At 37.6% G+C, this 23225-nt stretch overlaps 1 protein-coding gene across 1 annotated transcript in view; it reads right to left on the bottom strand.

The window, feature by feature from the left end:
- The window catches only part of USH2A (usherin), a 1482371-nt gene that overhangs the window by 397894 nt on the left and 1061252 nt on the right, over nt 1–23225 (bottom strand). Inside the window, exons 44-46 of the mRNA XM_007952540.1 lie at nt 11120–11329; nt 9578–9780; nt 5822–5934 (exon numbers count right to left, since the gene is read on the bottom strand). Of these exons, the coding sequence (XP_007950731.1) occupies nt 5822–5934; nt 9578–9780; nt 11120–11329 (526 nt within the window). The remainder of the gene's footprint in view (nt 1–5821; nt 5935–9577; nt 9781–11119; nt 11330–23225) is intronic.

The raw sequence follows: 23225 nt of genomic DNA, 5'->3' as shown, positions 1-23225 counted from the left end.
TGCCCAACCTTCCTTCTGAGGAGTGGCTGGTGGATTTGAACCACCAGCCTTCTGGTTAGCAGTCAAATGCATTAGGCACCATGTCACTGAAGCTCCCTTCATAACATTTTTTCAAAAAAATGATAAATTGAATTTTACTGAAGTTTCAAAATTTTGCTTTCAAAAGACACAATTAATGGATGAAAAGGAAGCTATAGACTGAAGGAAAATATTTACAAATCACATATCTAACAAAAGACTTATATTCAAAATATTTTTAAAAACTCTCAAAACCAACAATTAACACATAGACAAGTTATTGAAATTGGCACTTCACCAAAGTAGATAAACAAATGGCTAAGCACAGGCAAAGATGACAGACATCAGTAGTCATTAGGGAAATGTAAATTAATACCACAATGAAACACCACTACACACCTATAAAAATGGCTATTTAAAAAAGGGAGAAAAATCTTTATATTACCAATTTCTGGCAAAAATAGAGAACTAGAACTCTCATACAATGCTAGTAGGATTGCAAAATGTTTTAGTCCCTTTTGAAAAGAGTTTGTCATTTTCGTATAAAGTAAAACAAAATTATCATATGATTCAGTGATCCTAAAACTATGTATTTACCCAAATAAAATAAAAACATACATTCGCACAAACACCTCTATGTAAATGTTTATAGCTACTTTATTCATAATAACCAAGAACTAGAAACTACCCAAATTGTGCATAAACCCAAAGCTACTGCCATGGAGCTCATTCCAACTCATAGCGACCCTATAGGACAGAGTAGAACTGCCCCATAGGGTTTCCAAGGCTGTAAATCTTTATAGAAGTATACTGCTTCTCTTGCAGAATGGCTGGTGGGTTCAAACTACTGACTTTTCAGTTAGCAGCCCAATGCTTAAACCACTGTGCTACCACAGCTCCTCAAATTGTACACAAGTTGTGGTATATTAATAGAATGGAATACCATTTAAAGATAAACAGTAATAAACTACTGATATATACAATAACTTGGATGCATCTTAAGTGAAAGAAGCCAGACTTAAATACCTACATACTACACAATTGCACTGGGAGCTCTGGTAGCATAGTGCCTAAAGCACTTGACTGCTAACCAGAAGGCTGGCGGTTCAAACCCACTAGCCACTCCTCAGAAGGAAGGTTGGGCAATCTACTTCCGTAGTGATACTGCCTTGGCAACCCAAGGAGGGGTCGCTATGAGTTGGGTCTGACTCCACAGCATATAACAACAACAACAACATACAATTCCACTAATACCACAAGGCAAAGATGCAGAGATGAGAACAGAGAAATTGGGAGCCAAGAAAGAGAAGGGATTGGTTAAAGAGGGAATATTTCAACATAATGAAACTGTTTTATATCTTGATTTGGTGATGTTACAGAACACAACTCCAAGCATTTGTCAAAACTCATAGAACTTTAGAGCAAAAAGAGAGAATTTTAGCATATGTAATTTAAAGACAAATTTTAAAAGTATAAAGGAATAATTACAAAATAGGCAAATTCAGGAAACTGGTGCTTTTCAAAAGTTTCTTTATTTCACTATTAAAACCAGGCCATTTCCTTCATATCCTTGTCAATTTTTAGTATGACTGATATTTATTTTTTGTTTTACAGGTCATAAATTGTCTTTATTATAATCCCACATTTAATTGAAATTGATTGAGTGTGGAATTCTAAGGTGATTTTTTTTTCAGTTTAGAATTTTTAACTAAAAATTGCCTTTAAGCAGTGAATACTGCTGGCATTATTCAAATTCCTAATGCAGCATATAATGATCTATCTTTTATTCCTGGAATCTTTTTGACTGTATTTTTTTCTATCCTGATATTATGAAATTCCCTGATAACATACCTTTTTTTTTTCTTTTTCTATTGTGATTTGGGTAAAAGTTTACAGAGCAAATTCATTTTCCATACAGTTGTTCATATACATTTTGTTTCATGACATTGCTTGCAATCCACATATTATTGCAATCCTGATAATATACCTTTATGTAGATCTGTTTTCAGTCATTGTGTGGTTATCTGTGGAATCTGTAGTATGCAGTTCAGTGACTTTGGTCCCGGGATATTTTCCTGTCATCTTTCTGTGGTGATTTTTTTCCTCTTATCTCCCCTGTTCTCTCTTTTTGGAACTCTTATTATACCAACATTATACTTTCTGGATTTTTTTCCTAATTTTTCAATGTTTTCCTTCCTTTAATTTATTTACTTTTTACATCTTTATCCTTTCAATGTGCTTTTTGAGATATCACTTCAAATTTTATTCTAAAGTTTCAATTCTGCTTTCACATGTTTGAATTCTACAAGGTTTTATTTTATTATCCTTTGATTCTTTTCTTGAAGCATTTTGTTCTTGTTTTCTGTATAGAGGCTCTACTCTTATCTCTCTAAGTTTATCCTACTTTTTTCCTCTCTTTCCATTTTCTCCATCTATAGTGAATCACTATCTTCTTTTGTTGATTTTAATCTGCTTTTTATACTTAAGAGTGATGCACCAAAATCAGTTGACTGGAAGCTTTATGGAGATAGGTAAGGCTTATTGATTAGTGTACTTCCCTACTGGGTAATGAGGTGGCAAGCTGTTCTTCTCTTAGGTGATCCCCCTACTTTATTATCTGGCAGTATTTTATTTGGGGCCATTCAGGTTTTCCAGAGAAGATTGTCCTATTTCCTGTTTGGAGGCATTTATGACCAACTACTTGTATAGGAGAGTAGAACTGGGAAAAGCAGCCAAGGTTTTCCCTATGCAGGTTGTGTTTTCACTCTATCATCTTTTTTTTTTTTTTCCCCTCTGTCTCTCATCTCATCTTTCCATTGTGCCTAGTAACCCAAACTCCTAAATGCCTCTGGTTCCATTTTTCCAGAGAACAAATTTCTGATGCCCTCATCTTATGGAAAAAGAAAAATAAACCCAGATGCAATAGAGAACCTAATCCCTTGATTTCATGCAGCATCTTACCCCATCTCCTTGGTCTTCACAGTCCTTAACTGTTCTTAGTGTTCAGCCTCTCAGGGTCTCTGCAGGGAAAATTAGCTTGATTCATGTCATTATCCCCCTCTGCCAATACATTGGTTATAAATTTCTCCACTTAGTACTAAGTCATTTGTATCTTACTGCCAAATACAGCTTCCAAACTGTGTTGAAATCTCTCTTCTGTCGTTGTCTCCTATCTCATTTTCTCCTTGTTTCTTAATAGCTTTTAAGATATTTTTGCCATCAACTTAACATGCTTGTGGATAAACAATCTTTATCTGGAGCTGGAAAATGATTTTCCTGTTATCATCTGCAAGAGTCTTCTTAGAGGAAAAGATACCATAGAGATAAAAGGCCCTTAAAAACATTTGTTTAATTTCCTATAAAGCTTAAAGATTATTTTCAGCTACCTATACATATGAAATCTAAGATATACTCCCTTATGCTATCACCTGCGCTTGACTCACAGGCTGCTAACAGACAATAAATTTAGCAACATGCACCCAACTCAAAAAAATCTGTTACTATTGAATCAATTCCAACTAGTAGTGACCCTATAGGACAGAGTAGAACTGATCCATAGGGTTTCCAAGGCTGTAAAGTTTTACAGAAGCAGGCTGCCACATCTGTCTCCTGCAGAGTGGTTGGTGGGTTTATACTGCTAAGCTTTCCTTTAGCAGCTGAGTGCTTTAACCACTGTGCCACCAGGGCTCCTCCAACATCCACCCATTCAAGTATAATTCTTCCTGAGCTCTTCAAGACTGAACTCAAATGTCACATCTGCTGGAAGCTTGCACAGATAATCCTGGGTGGTGGTGGTGGTGGTAGGTGCTATCAATTTGTCTCTCACTCATAGCAACCCTATGTGCAGCAGAACGAAACACTGCCCTGTCTTGGACTGGCTCCATAATCCTTGCTATACCTGAACCATCATTGTAGCCACTGTGTCAATCCATCTAGTTGAGGGCTACCCCTGTTTTTGTCGACCCTCCACTTTACCAAGTATGATATCCTTCTCCAGGAAATGGTCCCTTCTGACAACATGACCAAAGTAGGTGAGACAAAGTCTGGCCATTTTCGCTCCAAGGAGCATTCCGGCTGCACTTCTTCCAGGCCAGGTTAGTTCTTTTAGCAGTCCACAGAACTTTCAGCATTCTTCACCAACACCACAACTCAAAAGCATCAATTCGTCTTCAGTCTTCCTTATTCATTGTCCAGCTTTAACATGCATATGAAACAATTGAAAATACCATGGCTTAGTCTTCAAGGAGACATCTTTGCTCTTCTGCACTTGAAAGAGGCCTTTTGCAGCCAATTTGCCCAGGGCTGTGCATTGACTGATATTTTGACTGTTGCTTCCATTGGTGTTGATTATAGAACCAAGTAATACGAAGTCTTTGACAACTTCAATTTTTTCTCCATTTATCGTGATGCTCCTTATTTGTCCAGTTGTGAGGATTTTCATTTTCTTTATATTGAGGTGTAATCCACACTGCAGACTGGGTAGAGGTTGGTATTTTTCTCCTTTTACTTTTCTTGCACATTGCAAACCTCTAATGTAGTATTTTTCACTTTGGTCAATAATTATTTGTTTAGGGGAGTGTTTCTCACAGTAGACTGGACCTTTGCAAACTTAGGAACCATGTTTTGTACTTCTTTGTATCACTTCTGCCTTCTACATTATCATCACCATAAATGTGTTTACGAAAAAAATAAATAAGCAATGTCTCTGACATCCATTTAACGATCATTCCTCCTTGTATAGTAAGCAATCTGTGGACAAGTGATGATGAACAAGTTGAGGGAATTATCAGTTACATAGAACATCAAAAATTTGAGCAGTGTCTAGAATATATTGAACATAAGATGTACTCAAGACGATATGACTTACACAGAACAACTAAGAATCTAGATTCGTGGGTTTTTCTAATGTTAATCATTAGTCTCCAAGATCACAATTGATATCTTAAAAAAGACTTCAAAATTTCAATATGCCACAGAGGGATCCTTTAGAATTGAAATATTTTATTATTTTTCAAGTATGTGTGTGTGTATCCATATGTCTCTCTCTCTGTCTTGCTCTGTATGTGTGTGTGTGTGTGTGTGTGTGTGAGTGTGAGTGTGAAGAGTGATTCATGTGGCTAGGGCAAAAGTATGATGTGGGAGCACTCTGATTTCTTTCTCCAGACTCAACCTGCTGTTGAGAAATGAAAATTCTCATCACACTTTTAGCCTGGAAAATCTGACATTAAATCTTCTTCTTATTATTATTCTTAATTTTGAATAGTGAAGGGACTTGCTTTAAAACTATGCTCATTTCTCAACAAAAAGTGAATACAGAAAAATAAAGAGATTCCATAAAGACATTGATAAAATTGATAATGCTGACATAAAGACTATCTTCTCTATTTATTTTACAGGTATTTCTAGCTTTAAGCCAATCTGATATATGTAAATCTAATTTTTTTCCCAAAGAGATTAAGTTAGAAGGTAGTCATTCTAATTGAAATTGTGTTCTTTGTCTCACAGAAGGATTTACTGAAGGACATATTTAAATAAAAAGGTTCTGTAGTGTATTTAGGTATTTGTTCATAGATTGCTAAATTATAGGAAGTGAGGCTAGGCAGTCAGGGAAATAAAAACATAAATGTTGAGGGAATATGGCCAATGAAGATCAGCACCTATTTAATAATACCAAAAATTTGATTTACACACATGTTTAAAGCAGCTTATTAACTGAGATTCTCATGGCTGGGAGGATACCACTGATTTTTATTTTCATTGTTTATGATCAGAGTTCTTTATATAAATGGAAAGAGATTCATACCTCGAAGCAATGCTATGAATTGTGGGTGTTGGTATGTCACCTGGAGTATCTTCCACAGTGGTGATTTGTGTCCCATTGCTTTTCACACAGGCATACTTTGTGCAGACTTCGACCTACAAACATTAGTTTAGAAAAGAATAAAGCCAGCCATTTTCAAAATACAGACTAACAATGCATAGAATCCTATCCACTCTCATTTCATGTGTATCTCTTCTAGTATTCTCTACCACTTGGAGCCTAAAAAATATTCATTTTTGATATTAATTGACTCCAGTGAGACAAGCTTAGAGGAGAGTGCAGAAATGGGCTCAGGACAATTGATTTAGTCACTGAAACGGTGAGACTTGGTCTCTGGTTCCAACCGTTCAGAAAGAGACAGACATATTAATCTACTTAGAGCACAGTCAAGGCATGGAAGATGCCTAGGTGACAGTTTGCAAGCATAATAGCTTATCACTGCATACTGCTCTCTAGATCTATAACCAAGTAGTGTAATGACGATATCTTCTGGAAGTCTTGACACTTTACAACAAATAGCCCAAATGCTAATGTTTAAAGGAAGAAAAATGAGGCCTAGAGAAGCCTTCCAATATGGCTGAGCTATTTTCTATCCATTTGTTCCAGCTGCAATTGTGTTTTTACCTTAATCACAGCAGAAAATCATCATTCACTCCTTTAATTTTGCCACGGTAATCTGAATAAAAACTAAGGAGGATGGAATAGCTAAAGATTAGAAATGGGGTTCATCAAACATTAGCAACACAAAAGGAACACAGGCAGCAAGAGGGAGGGCAGACAAATGAATGTGTAAAAGATTGCTAGTGGAACACCCTCGAAGCTACATCATTCTGCTCTCAATTAGAGGATAAACCAAAGGGGAACTGTACTTCTTCCAATGTTAATTTACTTTCAGTATCTAATACATAAATGGAGGAGGGAAGCTAGATACTGTGAATCTTAAGTACTAATTCTGAGCTTTTAAGTGAAACAGTTCTCTTGTTTCATTGGCATTTAAGGAAAGACAAATGTGACTCTTATTGTCTTTACTTATAGTTGTGACATTTTATTCATAGGGCAGTTTGCACCTAGCTGGGGGTTGAGGCATATTTTTATAATGTTCTTTAAGTATGTCATTTACTTATTCCATAGAGTGTTTTGAGGTGGTACTTAGTAGGTATTTAAATTCTATCATGGTCCTCTGTTGTTCGTATGTCCAATTAAACCCCAACTAACTTAAAGGCAGATGAGTATAAAATATACTTTCTGTAATATATTTAAGGAAAAGAAGATATTATACATGTTGGAAATATTTGACTATATGATGCATCATGAGATAACTCAGAATCAACTCAATTGAGTATATTGTGTGTTTGTTGTTATTTGCTGTCGAGTCAGCTTCAACTCATAGTGACCCCATGTACAATAGAATGAAACACTGCCCAGTCCTGCACTATCCTCACAATTATCACCTTGCTTGAGCCCATTGTCATCTAATATGTGCCAAATACTACAGTGGGTGCTCGCACAAATTATTTTATTGAGTCCTCAAAACTCTACTGTCACAGTTTTGCAAATTGGAGCTCAGAGAAATCGGCAAATATGATTAAGTTGGTAATATTTGAAGGTTGCCTTATGATCTAAACATTAAGCCATTTTGAGTTATAACTGTTAATCTATATTCAAATATTTGTCCAGAAAGCTTTTAGTTGATTTGAGAGAAACATATTGATACTTTTGTCATTCTTATTAAGGTAATATTCCAAGACTCCATCTTGGAGGATGTCTCGGCTGCTCTAGTTGTTTTGCATAACATGTGAGTGAAACACTAATATGAAGGTTTACTATATTCACATTAAAGTGACTTAAAATTGAATCAACATTAAATGATTGATCTTTTTGCAAACAAACATGTAAAAGGATTTGTTTAAAAAGTGGATATTTGGGTGTAATCTATACGTCTCTTAAAATCAATAGCTCTTTTAGAGAAGGGGGTTAGAATAGAGGAATTCCAAATAAATGCATATTTTAAATGACGCCAAACGAGCCTTCACATCATAATGAAAAATCACTGAAATCTGAGACTCAATTTCTAAGAAATGCCAACAGCTATTTCAAGTGTAGTCCTGAACTGTAAAAAGGTTCACAATAGTATAATTGTCAGGAATAGAAATGTCTTAGTCACAAATAACAAATTTATATTTGAATTCAAATTTGGTCTCTTATCTTTTCATTTGCTTCCATGTCCCAAATCTTATAAAAATTGTACCACTGACTCAAACTGATAGGTGTGAATGAAGTCTCTCACACTAGAATGGGTCTGAAACACTTTTAAATACCAAATCTTGCTCCATGATCAGAAAACAAGCTGGCCATGCCTGCACAACCCCCAGTGAACTCAGCCTTAGTTTGTGTTTTGAGTCCTAATAAAGTGACAGTGGGTCTTTCTAAGTAGGAGTGGACTTAATGGCACTTAGCAACAACAAATCACTGCCATCCAGTAGATTTTGACCCCTCCTTGTGTTTCTGAGGCAATATCTGGTGGCGTAGTGCCTAAGGCATTTGACTGCTAACCAGAAGGCTGGCAGTTTAAACCCACCAGCAACTTCTTGGAAGGAAGGCTGGGCAATCTTCCATAAGGATAATGCCTCAGAAACCAGAGGAGGGGTTGCTTAGAGTGGGGTAAGACTCCACGGTAGTGAGTTATCTCTAAGGAAGTAGATTACCCAATCTTCTTTCTAGTCCTTCTTCCGAGGAGTGTCTGGTGGGTTTGAAGCACCAGTCTTCTGGTTAGCAGTCCAATGCCTCAGGTACTATACCACCAGAGCTCCTTTTTTTTTTTTTTAACAATAATAGCAACAAAGCAAATAAATTAGGTCCCTTTGAGAGTTCAGCCTACTTTCTCCACAGGGCCCTAAAAGAGGATACTACAGCAAATCCTCCATCACTTTCCTATCCTAAACTGTTCACAAAACTATATTTCTAATTATTTTGAGTGTGATTATTATTTTATAATTTGCTCTATGGTCTACGCACCCACATGGACTCATTCTAAGAGCACAATGGACATAAACATTAGTCTACATAAGAAAGAAAAACAAAGCAATTCATTGCCATGAAGTGGATTCAACTCACAGCGTCCCCCAGGAGTTTCTGAGGTGGTATCTCTATGGAAGTAGATTGTGCAATCTTCCTTCCAAGGAGTGACTGGTGGGTTTGAACTGCCAACCAATTCAAACTGGTTAGCAGTCAAAAGCCTTACCCATTATGTCACCAGAATATTAGGAGTGGTAGAATGTTTTAAGCCACCTAGTCTGTCGTCCTTATAAAAAAGAAAACTGAGGCCCAATGAGGTTATATAACTTTCCTATAGTCTTAAATTAGTAATAGCAGAAACAGGAATACAAAGATGTCCCCATATTCCTAGACTGGTTCTGACTTTAATAATCATAAAAGAACTAGGAAAAAAAGCAAATGTCTGGGTAAGATTTATTCTGAATGTGTGATTTGCTTCATTTTGCTTGTTAGAATATCATCATCATCCTCATCAACATAATTTCCCTTATTATCATTATCTTCTTCTAGAGACCCATGTTATTTGCCCACAGCAAACAGACTTAATCCTGGTCAATTTCCCTACTCTGTCTCCTGTTACCCACCAAATAAATAATCTGTAACCAAGATGGAAGTTTCCACTTAGAGAAATCACCCAGCATAAACTAACCATCAAAAAAAAAAAAAAAAAGCCAATGTTCTAACCTGAATGTCATAGATAGTGAAGGGAGACAGGTCTCTCAGAAGGAATGATCCAGGCACATTCATTCCAGTCTTGTAGAGCTTATTATTTACATAGATGGAATACTCAGTGACAACACCATTTGGGTTTGAAGGAGATGTCCAGATGACATGTACAGCTGTACTGTTGATGATGACAACCTCTGGAGGAAGCATGCCCTGAGGCTCTAGAATTAAAGGGAAGAAACTGAATAAACTCCAGCTGTCTCTGAAAAAGCACTTGTTAAACTAGATGCAGATCCATATTTAGGTTTAGCAAAGGATTCACTGCTTATCTGCTTTCCTCTGATGAAGTTATCACAGTCTGTAGTCCTCTGTAAATTGGCTTATTATACTCTCAGTTAGAAACCATAAGAATTGGTGGTAAAATGCTTTATAGCACCAGCATAGTGTTAAACTTCAATATGATGTGATCAGTGGGATATGATGATAAATTATTTACCCATCCGTAATACATATCTATCATTTGCCTCTTCTCCATCCCTTCACTCCAAACCTCCCACGGAAAAAGAAAAAAGGAAAAGGAAAAAGAAAAAAAAAAACTGCTCCTTAAGCAAAATATAAAACTCAAATACATTGAGGCTGGTGGAACGTGAAAAATCATTTGATGTTACTAGCTTGTAACTCAAGCAATATGAAGCAATAATGCAATATTGTCATTATGTAAATGATTTTGAATGTTGATTACCATAGGTAATGATGAAATCTAACAATAGAAAAAAAATCTTGCTTAGCGTTAAATTACACAATTATTCAAGCATGTCAGGAATAACTATGCAAAAACCTATTTTTATCATAAGAACCCATCTTAACTAGTTGAAAAATTGTCCTTGTAATCCATTCTATTTTATAAACAAAAGGTGCTGACCTTTGGCATCACAAAGGGAAATGGGTTCCACACTTAAAGTGCTCTGCTAATGACCTGGAACACTTGCCTGGGAGGTAATGATATTATAATGTTTATAATGAGACTTTATAAAGCCAAAAAGATTAGAAAGACCATTCCAAACACATTTCAGATTCACAAGTTGCTTCCCTTACTTCCTCCCCTTGCTAACTGGCTTAGAAATGAGTCATAGGCAATTTTTCTCAGTGGCTGAACTTCCACCTACGATTTCTGGTGACTCAGGAAGGGCCCTCACTGTGCTTGGCTGTCATTTTGAAAAGCATATTGCTTCAGAGAGCAAATCTTAAAAAAAAAAAAAAAAAGTTTCTAAATGTCACCATTTATTGATGTGAACTTGGCTCCAAACTAAACATACACTGAAAAGAATAGGAACAAACTGGGCTAATATCCCATTATTAGAGCCTTGTGCTGCTGTCTCAGTGGGACCACTTATTGATCTGCCACTTGATGACAGCGAGTACTTAAGCCATTTCAGTCCAGCTGCCTTTCCCCCAACACCGGAAATTTTATAATGGAGGATGACTGATCTCACCCCAACAAGAATTAATCAATTTCATTAGCATCTCTGAAGCCAAGCATCCCTTAAAATCTGGACTCACCCCCATCACAAGTGGTTATGCATAGAATTTCACTGTTGATGCTGTGGACTCCATTGAAGACAGAAATAAAAATCCAATATTCTGTGTTTGGATTTAAGTGGCTGATGATATGGGAGTGTACATCTTGGAGGATTTTCAGAGATTCATTTGAGGTAGCAGAACTCCAAAAAAGTATATAATATTCAACATCTCCTTGTAGGTCTTGAAGAGCTGTGAACAATAAATGCAGTACAGTGTAAATGGGACTGTTTTGAGAGGTACTCAAGGAAAAAGACAGAATAAATTTTATCACAAGCTACTTCTAGAACAGGAGTCTCTGGGTGGTGCAAAAGTTAATACCTTAGACTACTAATTGAAAGGATAGAGGTTCGAGTTCACACAGAGGCACCTTGAAAGTAAGGCCTGGTGACCTACGTCTGAAAAATCAACTGCTGAAAACCCTATGGAATATATTACTGTGACACATGTGGGGTTGTCATGATTTGGAATCAACTGGTTTGTATTTCTAAAATGGGAAACAAAGAAAGCTTATGGCACATTCTTTATGGCGATTCTGGTTGGGATGTTTATTATGTTTATTTTTTTAACAAGGTTCATTTTTACCCCATCTCATGATTAGTTAGATGGGATCTTACCTTATATAGCAAAATAAGCTTTTTAATCCTCTCACATATTTTACTTATGCTACATATTATTTAACTAGTTTTCAAACTAGTTATTTAATTATTTAACTAGTTTTCAAAACTTTGATATAATACTTATGAAAGAAAGCTGAGTATAATAAAAATACAAAATATGTAGTACAACTATTGTTCGTAAGTAAAATAATCCCAGAGAGAAGTTCTTATTAATATTAATGAGGGCATTTTCCAGCCATAAATCCTAAAACTTGAAGCATGTTTTAATGTGCTAATAAAATTTTCTGAATTTTCATCTTTAGAAGGATGCTTATATTATACACTGTTAGTTTAGCAGGGCATTGTATCATGCTCTCTTTAAGGACTGGTTCAGTAGGTTTCTAGGATGATGTTGTTATTATTAGGTGCCATCTAATCAGCTCCAACTCATGGTGACCATATGTACAACAGAATGAAACACGGTCCAGATGTGAAATTCTCACAATCCTTGCTATACCTGAGCTCATTGTTGTAGCCACTGTTTCAATCCATCTTATCTCATTTCAAAAGATCTTCCCCTTTCTAGTTTACCCTCTACTTTACCAAGTATGATATTCTTCTCTAAGTAATGGTCCCTCTGACAACATGACCAAAGTAGTGAGACAAAGTCTGGCCATTCTTGCTTTCAAGGAGCATTCTGGCTATACTTCTGTCGGGACAGATTTGTTCATTCTTCTGGCAGTCCATGGTACTTTCAGTATTCTTCACCAAAACCACAACTCAAAAGCATCAACTCTTCTTCAGTCTTCCTTATTCATTGTCCAGCTTTCACATGCACATGAGGCTATTGAAAATACCATGGCTTGGGTTAGGCGCATCTTAGTCTTCAAAGAGATATTTTTACTCTTCAGCACTTTAAAGAGATGTTTTGCAGCAGATTTAGCCAGTGCAATACAATTTTTGATTCTTGATTGCTGCTTCCATTGGAGTTGATTGTGGAGTCAAGTAATATGAAATCTTTGACAATTTCGAACTTTTCTCCACTTATCGTGATGCTGCTTATTGGTCCAATTGTGAAGATTTTTGTTTTCTTTATGTTAAGGTGTAATCCATACTGCAGACTGTAGTCTTTAATCTTCATCAGTAAATGTTTCAAGTCATCTTCACTTTCAGCAAGCAAAGTTGTGTTGCTGCATATTGCAGGGTGTGAATGAGTCTTCCTCCAATTCTGTTGCTGTGCTCTTCTTCATATAGTCCAGTTTCTTGGATTATTTGCTCAGCATACAGATTGAATGAGTATGGTGAAGGAATACAACCACAACACACACCTTTCCTTATTTTAAAGTATGCAGTATCCCCTTCGGTTCAAATGACAGCCTCTTGGTGGATGCACAGGTACCTCATGTGCACAATTATGTGTTCTGGAATTCCCATTCTTCTCAATGTTATCCATATTTTGTTGTGATTCACATAGTCCAATGCTTTTGCATAGTCAATAAAATACAAGTAAGCATCTTTCTGGTATTCTTTGCTTTCAGCCAAGATCCATCTGACATCAGCAATGATATCCCTCATTCCACATACTCTTCTGACTCTTTTCTGAAGTTCCCTGTCAATATACTGCTAGAACCATTTTTGAATTATCTTCAGCAACATTTTACTTGCATGTGATATTAATGATATCATTCAATAATTTCCATATTCTGTTACATCACTTATCTTTAGAATAGGTACAAATATGGATCTCTTCCAGTCAGTTGGCCAGGTAGCTGTCTTCCAGGTTTCTTGGCATAGACAAATAAATACCTGTAGCATGGCATCCATTTGTTGAAATATCTCAATAGGTATTCCACCAATTGCTGGTGGCTTGTTTTGCACCAACTCCTTCAGTGAAGTTTCAAGTTTTTCCTTCAGTACCATCGATCTTTGATCATATGCCATCTCCTGAAATGGATGAACACAGACCAATTTGTTTTGGTACAGTGACTGCATATTCCTTCCATCTTCTTTTGATGCTTCCTGCATCATTCAATATTTTGCTCATAGAATCCTTAAACATTGTAACTCAAGGCCTGAATTTTTTCTTCACTTTTTTCAGCTTGAGAAATGTCAAGTGTATTCTTCCCTGTTAGTTTTTAACTCCAGGTCTTTGCACATTTCATTATAACAATTGTCTTTGTCTTCTTGAGCTACTCTTTGAAATCTGTTCAGCTCCTTTATCTTACCATTTCCTCCATTTGTCTTAGCTACTCTCCATTCGAGAGTAAGTTTCAGAGTCTCTCTCTGACATCCATTTTAGTCTTTTCTTCCTTTCCTGTCTTCTTAATGAGCTTTTTCATTCTTCATGTGTGATAATCTACATATGGTCCCACAACTAGTCTGGTTTTGGTCACTGGTGTTCGATGCGTCAAATCTATTCTTCAGATGGTCTCTAAATTCAGGCGGGATAAAATCAAGATCATATTTTGGCTCTTGTAGACTAGTTTTAATTAACTTCAGCTTCAACTTGAACTTGCGTATGAAAAACTGATGGTCTGTTCCACAGGGCTGGCCTTGTTTTGTCTGAAGATATTGAGTTTCTCCATCACCTCCTTCCACAGATGTAGTTGATCTAATTTTTGTGTATTCCATCTGGAGAGACCACAACCAGTCCATTCAGCTTACTAACACCTAGGATTTCCTAAGGTGTTTGACTGCTAACCCATCAGCCACTCCTCAGAAGGAAGGTTGGGCAACGTACTTCCATAGTGCTTCCACCTGGGAAACCCAAGGAGGGGTCGCTACGAGTCGGATCCGACTCCATGGCACTGAGTTTGCTTTTTTTTTTTTTGGTTTTCCAGTTTTCCTAGATTCACTCATACTTTGCACATTCCATGTTCTGATTATTAATGAATGTTTGCTGCTGTTTCTTCCCATTTTGAGTAGTGCCCCATCAGCAAATCGTGGCCTAAAAGCTTTACTCCATCAATGTCATTACAATCCAGTCTACCTCGAGGAGGCAGCTCTTCCCCAGTCATATTTTGCGTGCCTTTCGATCTGTGGGGCTCATCTTCTGGCACGATATCAGACAATGTTTCAGTGCTATTCATCAAGTTTTCTGGTAACATATCAGACAATGTTTCAGTGCTATTCATAAGATTTTCACTGGCCAATTGTTTGAGAAGTGGACATCCTCTTCCTTCTTCTGAGTAAATCTTAGTCTGGAAGCTCTGCTGAAACCTGTCCACCATAGGTGACCCTGCTGGTGTTTGAAAAACTGGTGGCATAGCCTCCAGCCTCACAGCAAGGTGCAAGTCCCCACAGTATGACAAACTGACAGATGGATCTAGGATGATAGTCAAATTTGTATAAAGGCTTTCATCCATCTTTCCTAGTTCAGTGTGCATATATGATTTGAACAAACTCTTAAAGAATATCAAAATCAATCACTTACTTTTTCATAAGTGCTGTTGTTGTGTGCCATGCAGTTGATTCCAACTCATAATGTCCCCATGTGACACAGTAGAACTGCCCTATAGAATTATCTAGGCTATATTCTTTAAGGGGAGCTCTGGTGGCATAGTACCAGAGTACCAGGCATTTGACTGCTAACCACAAGGCTGGTGGTTCTAACCCACCAGCCACTCCTCAGAAGGAAGGTTGGGCAATCTACTTCCATAGTGATACTGCCTCGGAAACCCAAGGAGGGGTCACTATGAGTCGGATCCAACTCGATGGCAGTTGCACACACAAACTCACATAATCTTTAGGGGAAAATATTGTCTGGTCTTTCTTCCAGGAAGCCACTAGGTAGGTTTAAACTTTCAACCTTTTGGACAGTAGTAAAGTGCTTAACCATTTGCATCACTGAGGGTCTCCATTTCACAACTATAACTCATCAGTTTCTCAACCCTCATCTTTTCAAAGGCCAGTCTATTCTTATCTTTCTCTTCTCCCACCCAATTTCTCCATTCTTAGACCTATGTTCTGTTTTTCATTATCTTCCCACAATGATGCTTTAAAGCATCATGTAAAGAAGTTATAAAACAGACATATTTTCTCAAATAAGAAGTAGTGTATTGGTCTATTTAGATGAATATTTTTTAAAGGATTTAAGCAGGAACTTTTTTTTTTAATGTTTTAGCTGCAAATTTACAGAGCAGAGTTTGTTTTACACTCAACATTTCATGTACATTTGGTTTCACTCCCGTATTACCAATCCCCAACCCTAACCCACTGTCCTTCCCTTCCTTCTCAGTAATCTTCCCTACTCTGGTAGCCCTCATAGTTCTGCATTCCAAAAGGGTGTCCTTTTGCCCCTCCAGTGTTCCATCCCGTGGTTGATTGCTCCAAGGGATGCATCTCCATAGTGTGTGGGTGAATCACCTGGGTTGAGTAGTCTGTATGTACGTCTTAATTACTACTTGGCTGAGAGCCATCCCCTGGGAGTGAGTTTTATTCCAGGCCTGAAGTGTATCCCAGGACCTTAGTATTAGAGGTCCCGCCATACTCCATCTGACCAGTAATTCTGTTCATTATCGTAAGCAGGAACGGTTACCTTGATATGCATTATTTTTTGTGTTAGTGTTGGTTTACAAACTCCTTGAAAGTGTATGTAAAAGTATACTTAAAAATGCAGTTCAGCAGCACTAATCTAAGGATTGAGACAAAAGAGTGGTGATATTCTCCTTTTTTGGTCATTGAAGTGCAGTCTCTAACTTGTCAGATCCCAGCATATTGTCATGTAAAGCAATATGGCTTTGGGAACCATGTAATTTTCTTCTATGATCTCTTTTATTAAAGTCTTGCTGATCTTGCATAAATAATGAAGGCTGGTTTTTCCTTTTTTTTTTTTTTTTTTTTTTTTCCCCTAAATAATTACTAGGAGCTCTGGTAACATAGTGCCTAAGGCACTTGACTGCTAACCAGAAGGCTGGCGGTTCAAATCCACCAGCCACTCCTCGGAAGGAAGGTTGGGCAATCCTACTTCCATACTGATAGTGCCTCGGAAATCCAAGGAGGGGTCACTATGAGTAGGGGCCGACTCGATGGCAAATAACAACAACAACAACAATTACTAGGCATACTGGTAACGCAGTGCCTAAGGCAATTGACTGCTAACCAGAAAGCTGGCGGTTCAAACTCACCATCCATTCCTTGGACGGAAGGTTGGGCAATCTACTTCCATAGTGATACCTCCTCGGAAACCCAAGGAGGGGTTGTTTTGAGTTGGGTCTGACTCAACAGCGAATAACAACAACGACAACAAATTACTACTTTCACTTTATCTCCAATAATGATAAAAAACTGAGGCATGCCAGTATAATTAAAAGATTTTATATTAAGAGTTCTTTAGCAACTACTTTGGAAAACTCTGGGCTTAGAGATGTTTCCTTTCTCTGATGCCACAAAATGTAAGCATGTTTAATAATGAGAAAAGTGTTAGTGTTAGCATTAGCTGAAACTGACTATTCATGTCCATTAATATTGTGCCAAATGATGAGTTAAATATAGGAAAGTTATTGGTGCTGTCAATGCAGGAGCTCCTTCTATAATTAGAATTTTTTTTTAATTGTGATTTGGGCAAAAGTTTACAGGGAAAATTCACTTTCCATACAGCAGTTCACATACACTTTGTCTCATGGCATTGACTACAATTTACCCCAAAGTGACAGCTCAGCTCCCCTCCCACTTCCTCCCCATAGTTACCTCTTCGCTGTGTCCATCCCTCCATGCACTCCTGTCCCCTGAGCTATCTCCCTGTGCATAAACAGTCCTTCTCTCTTTCGTGATTGTTCTCTCCAAGGAGTGTATCTACCTCTGGTAAATGTTCAACTCATATGATTGTCTTTGTTTGGCTGGAAGCAATAGGTGTGGTTCCGTTCCAGACCTGAGGGGCAGCTAGGGGCCATAGTCTCAGTGGTTCCACCAGGCTCTATCAGACCAACAAACCTGGTCCCCCCCCCCCTTTTTTTTTCCCAAATGATTTTGAGTTTTGTTCCACATTGTTCTCCCTCTCTATCCAGGATCTCCTACATAGATCCCCCTCTGGTGGTTGACAGTGGTAGCTGGGCACCATCTAGTTCTTCTGGTCTCATAGTCAAATAGGCTGTGGATTACTTGGTGTACCAGTAGCTAGGACTAATTGTTTCCATGAATCTTTTGTTTTCTTCATTCTTCTTTGTTCTGGATGAGGAGAGACCCATCGTTGCATCTAGTTGGCTACTTGCAAGCTTTTAAGATCTCAGTTGCTACTTGCCAAAGTAGGAGGTAGAACAATGTTTTGTGTAGTATTTTATGCCAATTGGGCTTGATGTCCCCTGTGACTATGGTCCTCAGCCCACAGGTTCAACTACTCACTCCCTCTGGGTAGCTGGCTGTGACCAAAAGGTGACTCCAACCTTGCCCTTGTCAGCTCTACTATATACCTGGGAATTCTTACAGAACATACAAATACACTTGTACAACCATTGTCTGCCAACTCTATAATGATCTTGGGTACACTCCCCCCTGCATGTTGTTGCTGTTGTTGTTATTTACCGTTGAGTTGGACCCGACTCATAGTGACCCCTCCTTGGTTTTCCGAGGCAGTATCACCATGGAAGTAGATTGCCCCATCTTCCTTCCGAGGAGTGGCTGGTGGGTTTGAATCACCAGCTTTCTGGTTAGCAGTCAAGTGCCTTAGCCACTATGCTACCAGAGCTCCCATGTTGTTGTTGTCGTTATGTGCCGTCGAGTCAGCCCCGACTCATAGCGACCCCTCCTTGGGTTTCCGAGGCAGTATCACTACGGAAGTAGGATTGCCCAACCTTCTTTCCGAGGAGTGGCTGGTGGGTTTGAATCACCAGCTTTCTGGTTAGCAGTCAAGTGCTTTAGCCACTATGCTACCAGAGCTCCTAGAGCTCCCATAGACATACCTAATAGTTCATCTTGTCCACCTACCTATCCACCCATATACCTATGTTTGCCTTCACTGGCAATGCAGTACTGTATGTGCAAAAGGGTTCATCATTGTTCTCTGCACCTCTCATGTACCTCTATGTCTTCCTCTTCCTCAATGCCACCATGTTGATCACTCACATTTGGTATACTGCCCTTCTCTTCACCCAAATCAATACTTATCTCTACCCATCTAACACTGTTCCTCCCCTCCCCTCCCACCCCTGGTAAACAACAAAGAAGATTTCCTTCCACAGATAAACCTTTCCTTGATTTTTACAATAATGGACTAATACTTGTCCTTCTGTGATTGACTTACTTCACTCAGCATAATGTCCTCCAAGTTCATCCACATTATGCAGTGTTTTGCAGATTCTACATTATACTTTAGAGTAGCATAGTATTCCATTGTGTGCATGTCACATAGTTTGGTTATCCATTCCTCAGTTGATGGACACCTAGGTTGTTTCCATCTTTTGGCTATTGTAAATAGTGCTGTGATGAACATGGGTGTGCATATGTCTGTTCTTGTCATGGCTCTCACTTCTTTAGGATATATACCTAGTAATGGAATGGCTGGGTCAAATGTTATTTCTAATTCCAACTTTTAAAAGGAATCACCATACTGCTCTCCAAAATGGTTGTACCATTTTACAGTCCCACCTGCAGAGTCCCAATCTCTCTGCATCCTCACCAGCATTTGTTATTTTCTGTCTTATTGAACTTTGCTACTAGTGCTGGGGCAAGATGTTATCTCATTGTTGTTTTGATTTGCATCTCTCTAATGGCTAATGATTGTGAGCATTTCCTCATATGTTGGTTGGCCACCTGAATATCCTCCTTGGTAAAACATCTATTCATGTCTTCTGTCCATTTTTTAATTGGATTGTGTATCTTTTTGTTATTGAGGTATTGGAGTTTTCTATAAATTCTAGGGGTAAGTGCCTTGTAGCTATGTCATTGCCAAATATTTTTCCTCAATCTGTAGGTTTTCTTTTTTTGGAGAAGTCTTTGGAACCACATAAAAATTTAATTTTTAGAAGGTCCCATTCATATAGTTTCTCTTCTGCTGTTTGTGCATTTTGGGTTATGCTTGATAATCTATTTATGCCATATATTAGGGCCCTAAATTTGCCCCTAGTTTTCCCTTAAGGAACTGTATAGTTTAAGGTTTCACATTTAAGTCTTTGATCCATCTGGAGTTAGTTTTTGTGCGTGGTGTGAGGTACAGATCTCATTTTATTTTTCTGCGAATGGATATCCTGTTTTGCCAGCACCATTTATTAAACAAACATTCTCTTCCTCATTTAATGGATTTTGGCCCTTTGTCAAAGATCAGCTGACCATAGGTCAATGGATCTATTTCTGGGTTCTCAATTTTATTCCATTGGTCTATGTGTTTGTTATTGTAACAATATCAGGCAGTTTTGACTACTGTGGCTGTATAGTAGGTTTTGAGATCTGGCAGTGGGAGACCTCCTACTTTGTTCTTCTTCAATAGTGCTTTGCTTATCCAAGGTCTTTTTCCTTTCCATATAAAGTTAGTGATTGTTTTTTCCATATCCTTAAAGAATGTCAATGGGATCTGGATTGGGATTGCATTGAATGTATAGATTGCTTTGGGTTAAATAGAATATTTTCTACTGGCTTATGATATTATTACTCATTAATTTGTGGTAGCTGAGGTATAAAGGAGAGTGTACTAGACTTTTCTGAAGTTCATGTTGAGCTTTATAGCATGTTAACTGATAAGACTGCTTAGAAATTCAAACCCTAGAAATATAATATTAATGAAATTGCCTTTAAACTCTTAAAAATAAACTTCACTGCCATTGAGTCAGTTCCGACTCACAGCGACTCCTCCTTGGGTTTCTGAGGCAGTATCTCTACAGCAGTAGATTGCCCAGTCTTCCTTCTGAGGAGTGGCTGGAGGGTTTGAACCACCAGCCTTCTGGTTAGCAGTCAAATGCCTTAGCCAATACACCCCCAGAGCTCCGTGATTTTACTTGAGTTATTGAATGTACCTGACACCTATTCTACCAAGTTTCAATTAATATACCTATGCGGATACATGAAAATTATTGGGAATATAGATACAGATAAATATTTTTTTAAGTCTTACTCCATGATGCATAGGTACTGGTGACCAGAAAACAGGCAGTATTTCTGGGCTACATTTGCCAGATTTCCATACTAGTCTGCCTCAAACCAACAGCAACACTTCTGTTTGTTCATTCATGTAGACATTACAGTTTAGAGTCAAAAACACAGAAAAATGGTAGAAACATTATATAGTACTATTCCTAGCCATTATCTGAGAATTTCTGGCAGCAGTGTGGGCATAGGAGTATGCTTTTTCATTGTTTAAATAAGGTCTTTAAACGTCAATGGGCTCTTCCTAAGTCAGTGAACCGTCTAAGAAAGACAAGATACATCCCCAGTTCAGCAGACCAGGACAAAATTAAAGGCTGTTGACCTTGAGTTTACCTCTGAGAGCAGAAAGCTATTAGAATTGAAATAGCAAGTATGAAGAACCAAGTAAATTTCACCTTCCCTGTCTATTGTCAAAGGTGTGGCTGAATATATTTCTCCTTGTTTAAAGTAGAAACCATAAATTAAAAAGCATCATCATAGCATAAGGTAAGGGAAATAGAGTTTTTCAAATCTTCAAAAGCAGTATTATTTTTTAGATACTACCTTTATGAAAACAAGACAGAGATTTAATAAGACATTTGTATTGTGTTCTCAAACACAAAAGAGTCATGCCTTTATGAAAAAGAAGTCTCTAGCAGACAGATGCCTACATGAATAAAAAGGCAGACATGATGATATAGGTTCAAAGGGATCATCTTTAAATAAGAAAGGAAAACAAGGAAACTTAAAAAGCAATATCAGAATGAAAATAAAAATTAAAAACAGAAATTAGGAAATGAAAAATGAATTATCAAATAAAAAAGAGGACAATGACTAAAAGAATTCAACAAAAGTAAAAATTAGAGACATAGAATTTTTTTTAAAAAATGTAATTGGCTTGACTACTAAATGAAATAAATTATCACAGATATAAAATACTCCATAAATTCTTACATGTAATTAAGTGTGCCTACAAAATATTAATATAGGCTATGTTGTTGTTGTTGTTGTTATGTGCCGTCGAGTCAGACCTGACTCATAGCGACCCCTCCTTAGGTTTCCAAGGCAGTATCACTGCAGAAGTAGATTGCCCCATCTTCCTTCCAAGGAGTGGCTGGTGGGTTTGAACCACCAGCCTTCTAGTTAGCAGTCAATTGCCTTAGCCACTATGCTACCAGAGCTCCCAATATAGGCTATACTAATACAGTTTTTGACTGCTAACCAGAAGGCTGGTGGTTCAAACCCACCAGCCACTCCTCAGAAGGAAGGTTGGGCAATCCTACTTCCGTAGTGATACTGCCTCAGAAACCCAAGGAGGAGTCGCTATGAGTCGGGGCCGACTCGACAGCAAATAACAACAACAATATAGTTTTGGTCAACATAATGACAATAGGTTCAAATGTAAACATATAGAATATTATTATATTTCAAGAGTAAACTAAAAATTAAAAGAGCTTCTACAAATGACAAAAAAAATCAGGCAAGTTTCAGACTTCTTATCTGCAACATTAAATTTCAGAAAACAATGGAACGATTTCAACAAGTTTTGATGGACAATATTTTGCTGTAAGAATTTCATGCATATCCAAGTTATCATTTATGTGCAAAAACTACAGAATTTCTCAGTAGGCAAACATTAAGAGAATATATAGTTGATTTTTTCATCTTTTCTGGTAAAATTATCCAATAATATTCTATGGAAGATGAAGAAATTAATCAAGGTCCAGAAGTCAAGAGTGGAAATGTTTAAGAATTAATGATAAAGACTGAGACAATTTAGTGAAAATAATTGTGAAAAATAATCACATACTAATAATTTATAAATTTAAAATTGAAAATGGCAGGAAATGACCCTGAGTCATCCCTCAAGCCTAGAACTGAATTCACTTTCATGGTCAACTCTTAGCTAACATTAGACAAGGCAATGGGGTGAACAATAACACCAGGGAGTTACCCATTCTTTGGAACAATCAGAGATACAAGAGCAAAAGGGCAGGATTTTCCCAGGGATAAAGCTCAGAAGGCAGGAAGGGACGGGAAAGAAGGATGAATAGAAAGAGTAAACACAGGGAGGAAGCAGGAAGAGTGCTGTTACATTGTGGGGACTGCAGTCAATGTCACAAAACAAATGTGTATGAACAGTTGAGTGGAAAACCAATTTGCTCTGTAAACTTTTACTCAAATCACATTAAAAATTAAAAAAGAAAAAGAAAATGGCAGGAGAGAAGGACAAAGAAAGTAACAGTACATTAAATCCTTTATTATGTATAAAATAGAAAGACATGGAAAATTAGAGAAAGACATCACTAAAAACTAATGAAAACTCACTGCCATTGAGTTGGATCCAACTCATAGTGACCCCTCCTTGAGTTTCCAAGGAGCTCTGGTAGTGTAGTGCCTAAGGCACCTGACTGCTAATCAGAAGGCTGGTGGTTCAA

The sequence above is a fragment of the Orycteropus afer genome, unplaced genomic scaffold, assembly GCF_000298275.1.
Source record: "Orycteropus afer afer isolate SDZICR_OR568_19922 unplaced genomic scaffold, OryAfe1.0 scaffold00013, whole genome shotgun sequence".
In the NCBI taxonomy this organism is placed as follows: domain Eukaryota; kingdom Metazoa; phylum Chordata; class Mammalia; order Tubulidentata; family Orycteropodidae; genus Orycteropus; species Orycteropus afer.
Note: the sequence above shows the minus strand (reverse complement) of the source record. Positions and strands in the feature narration are given on the sequence as shown.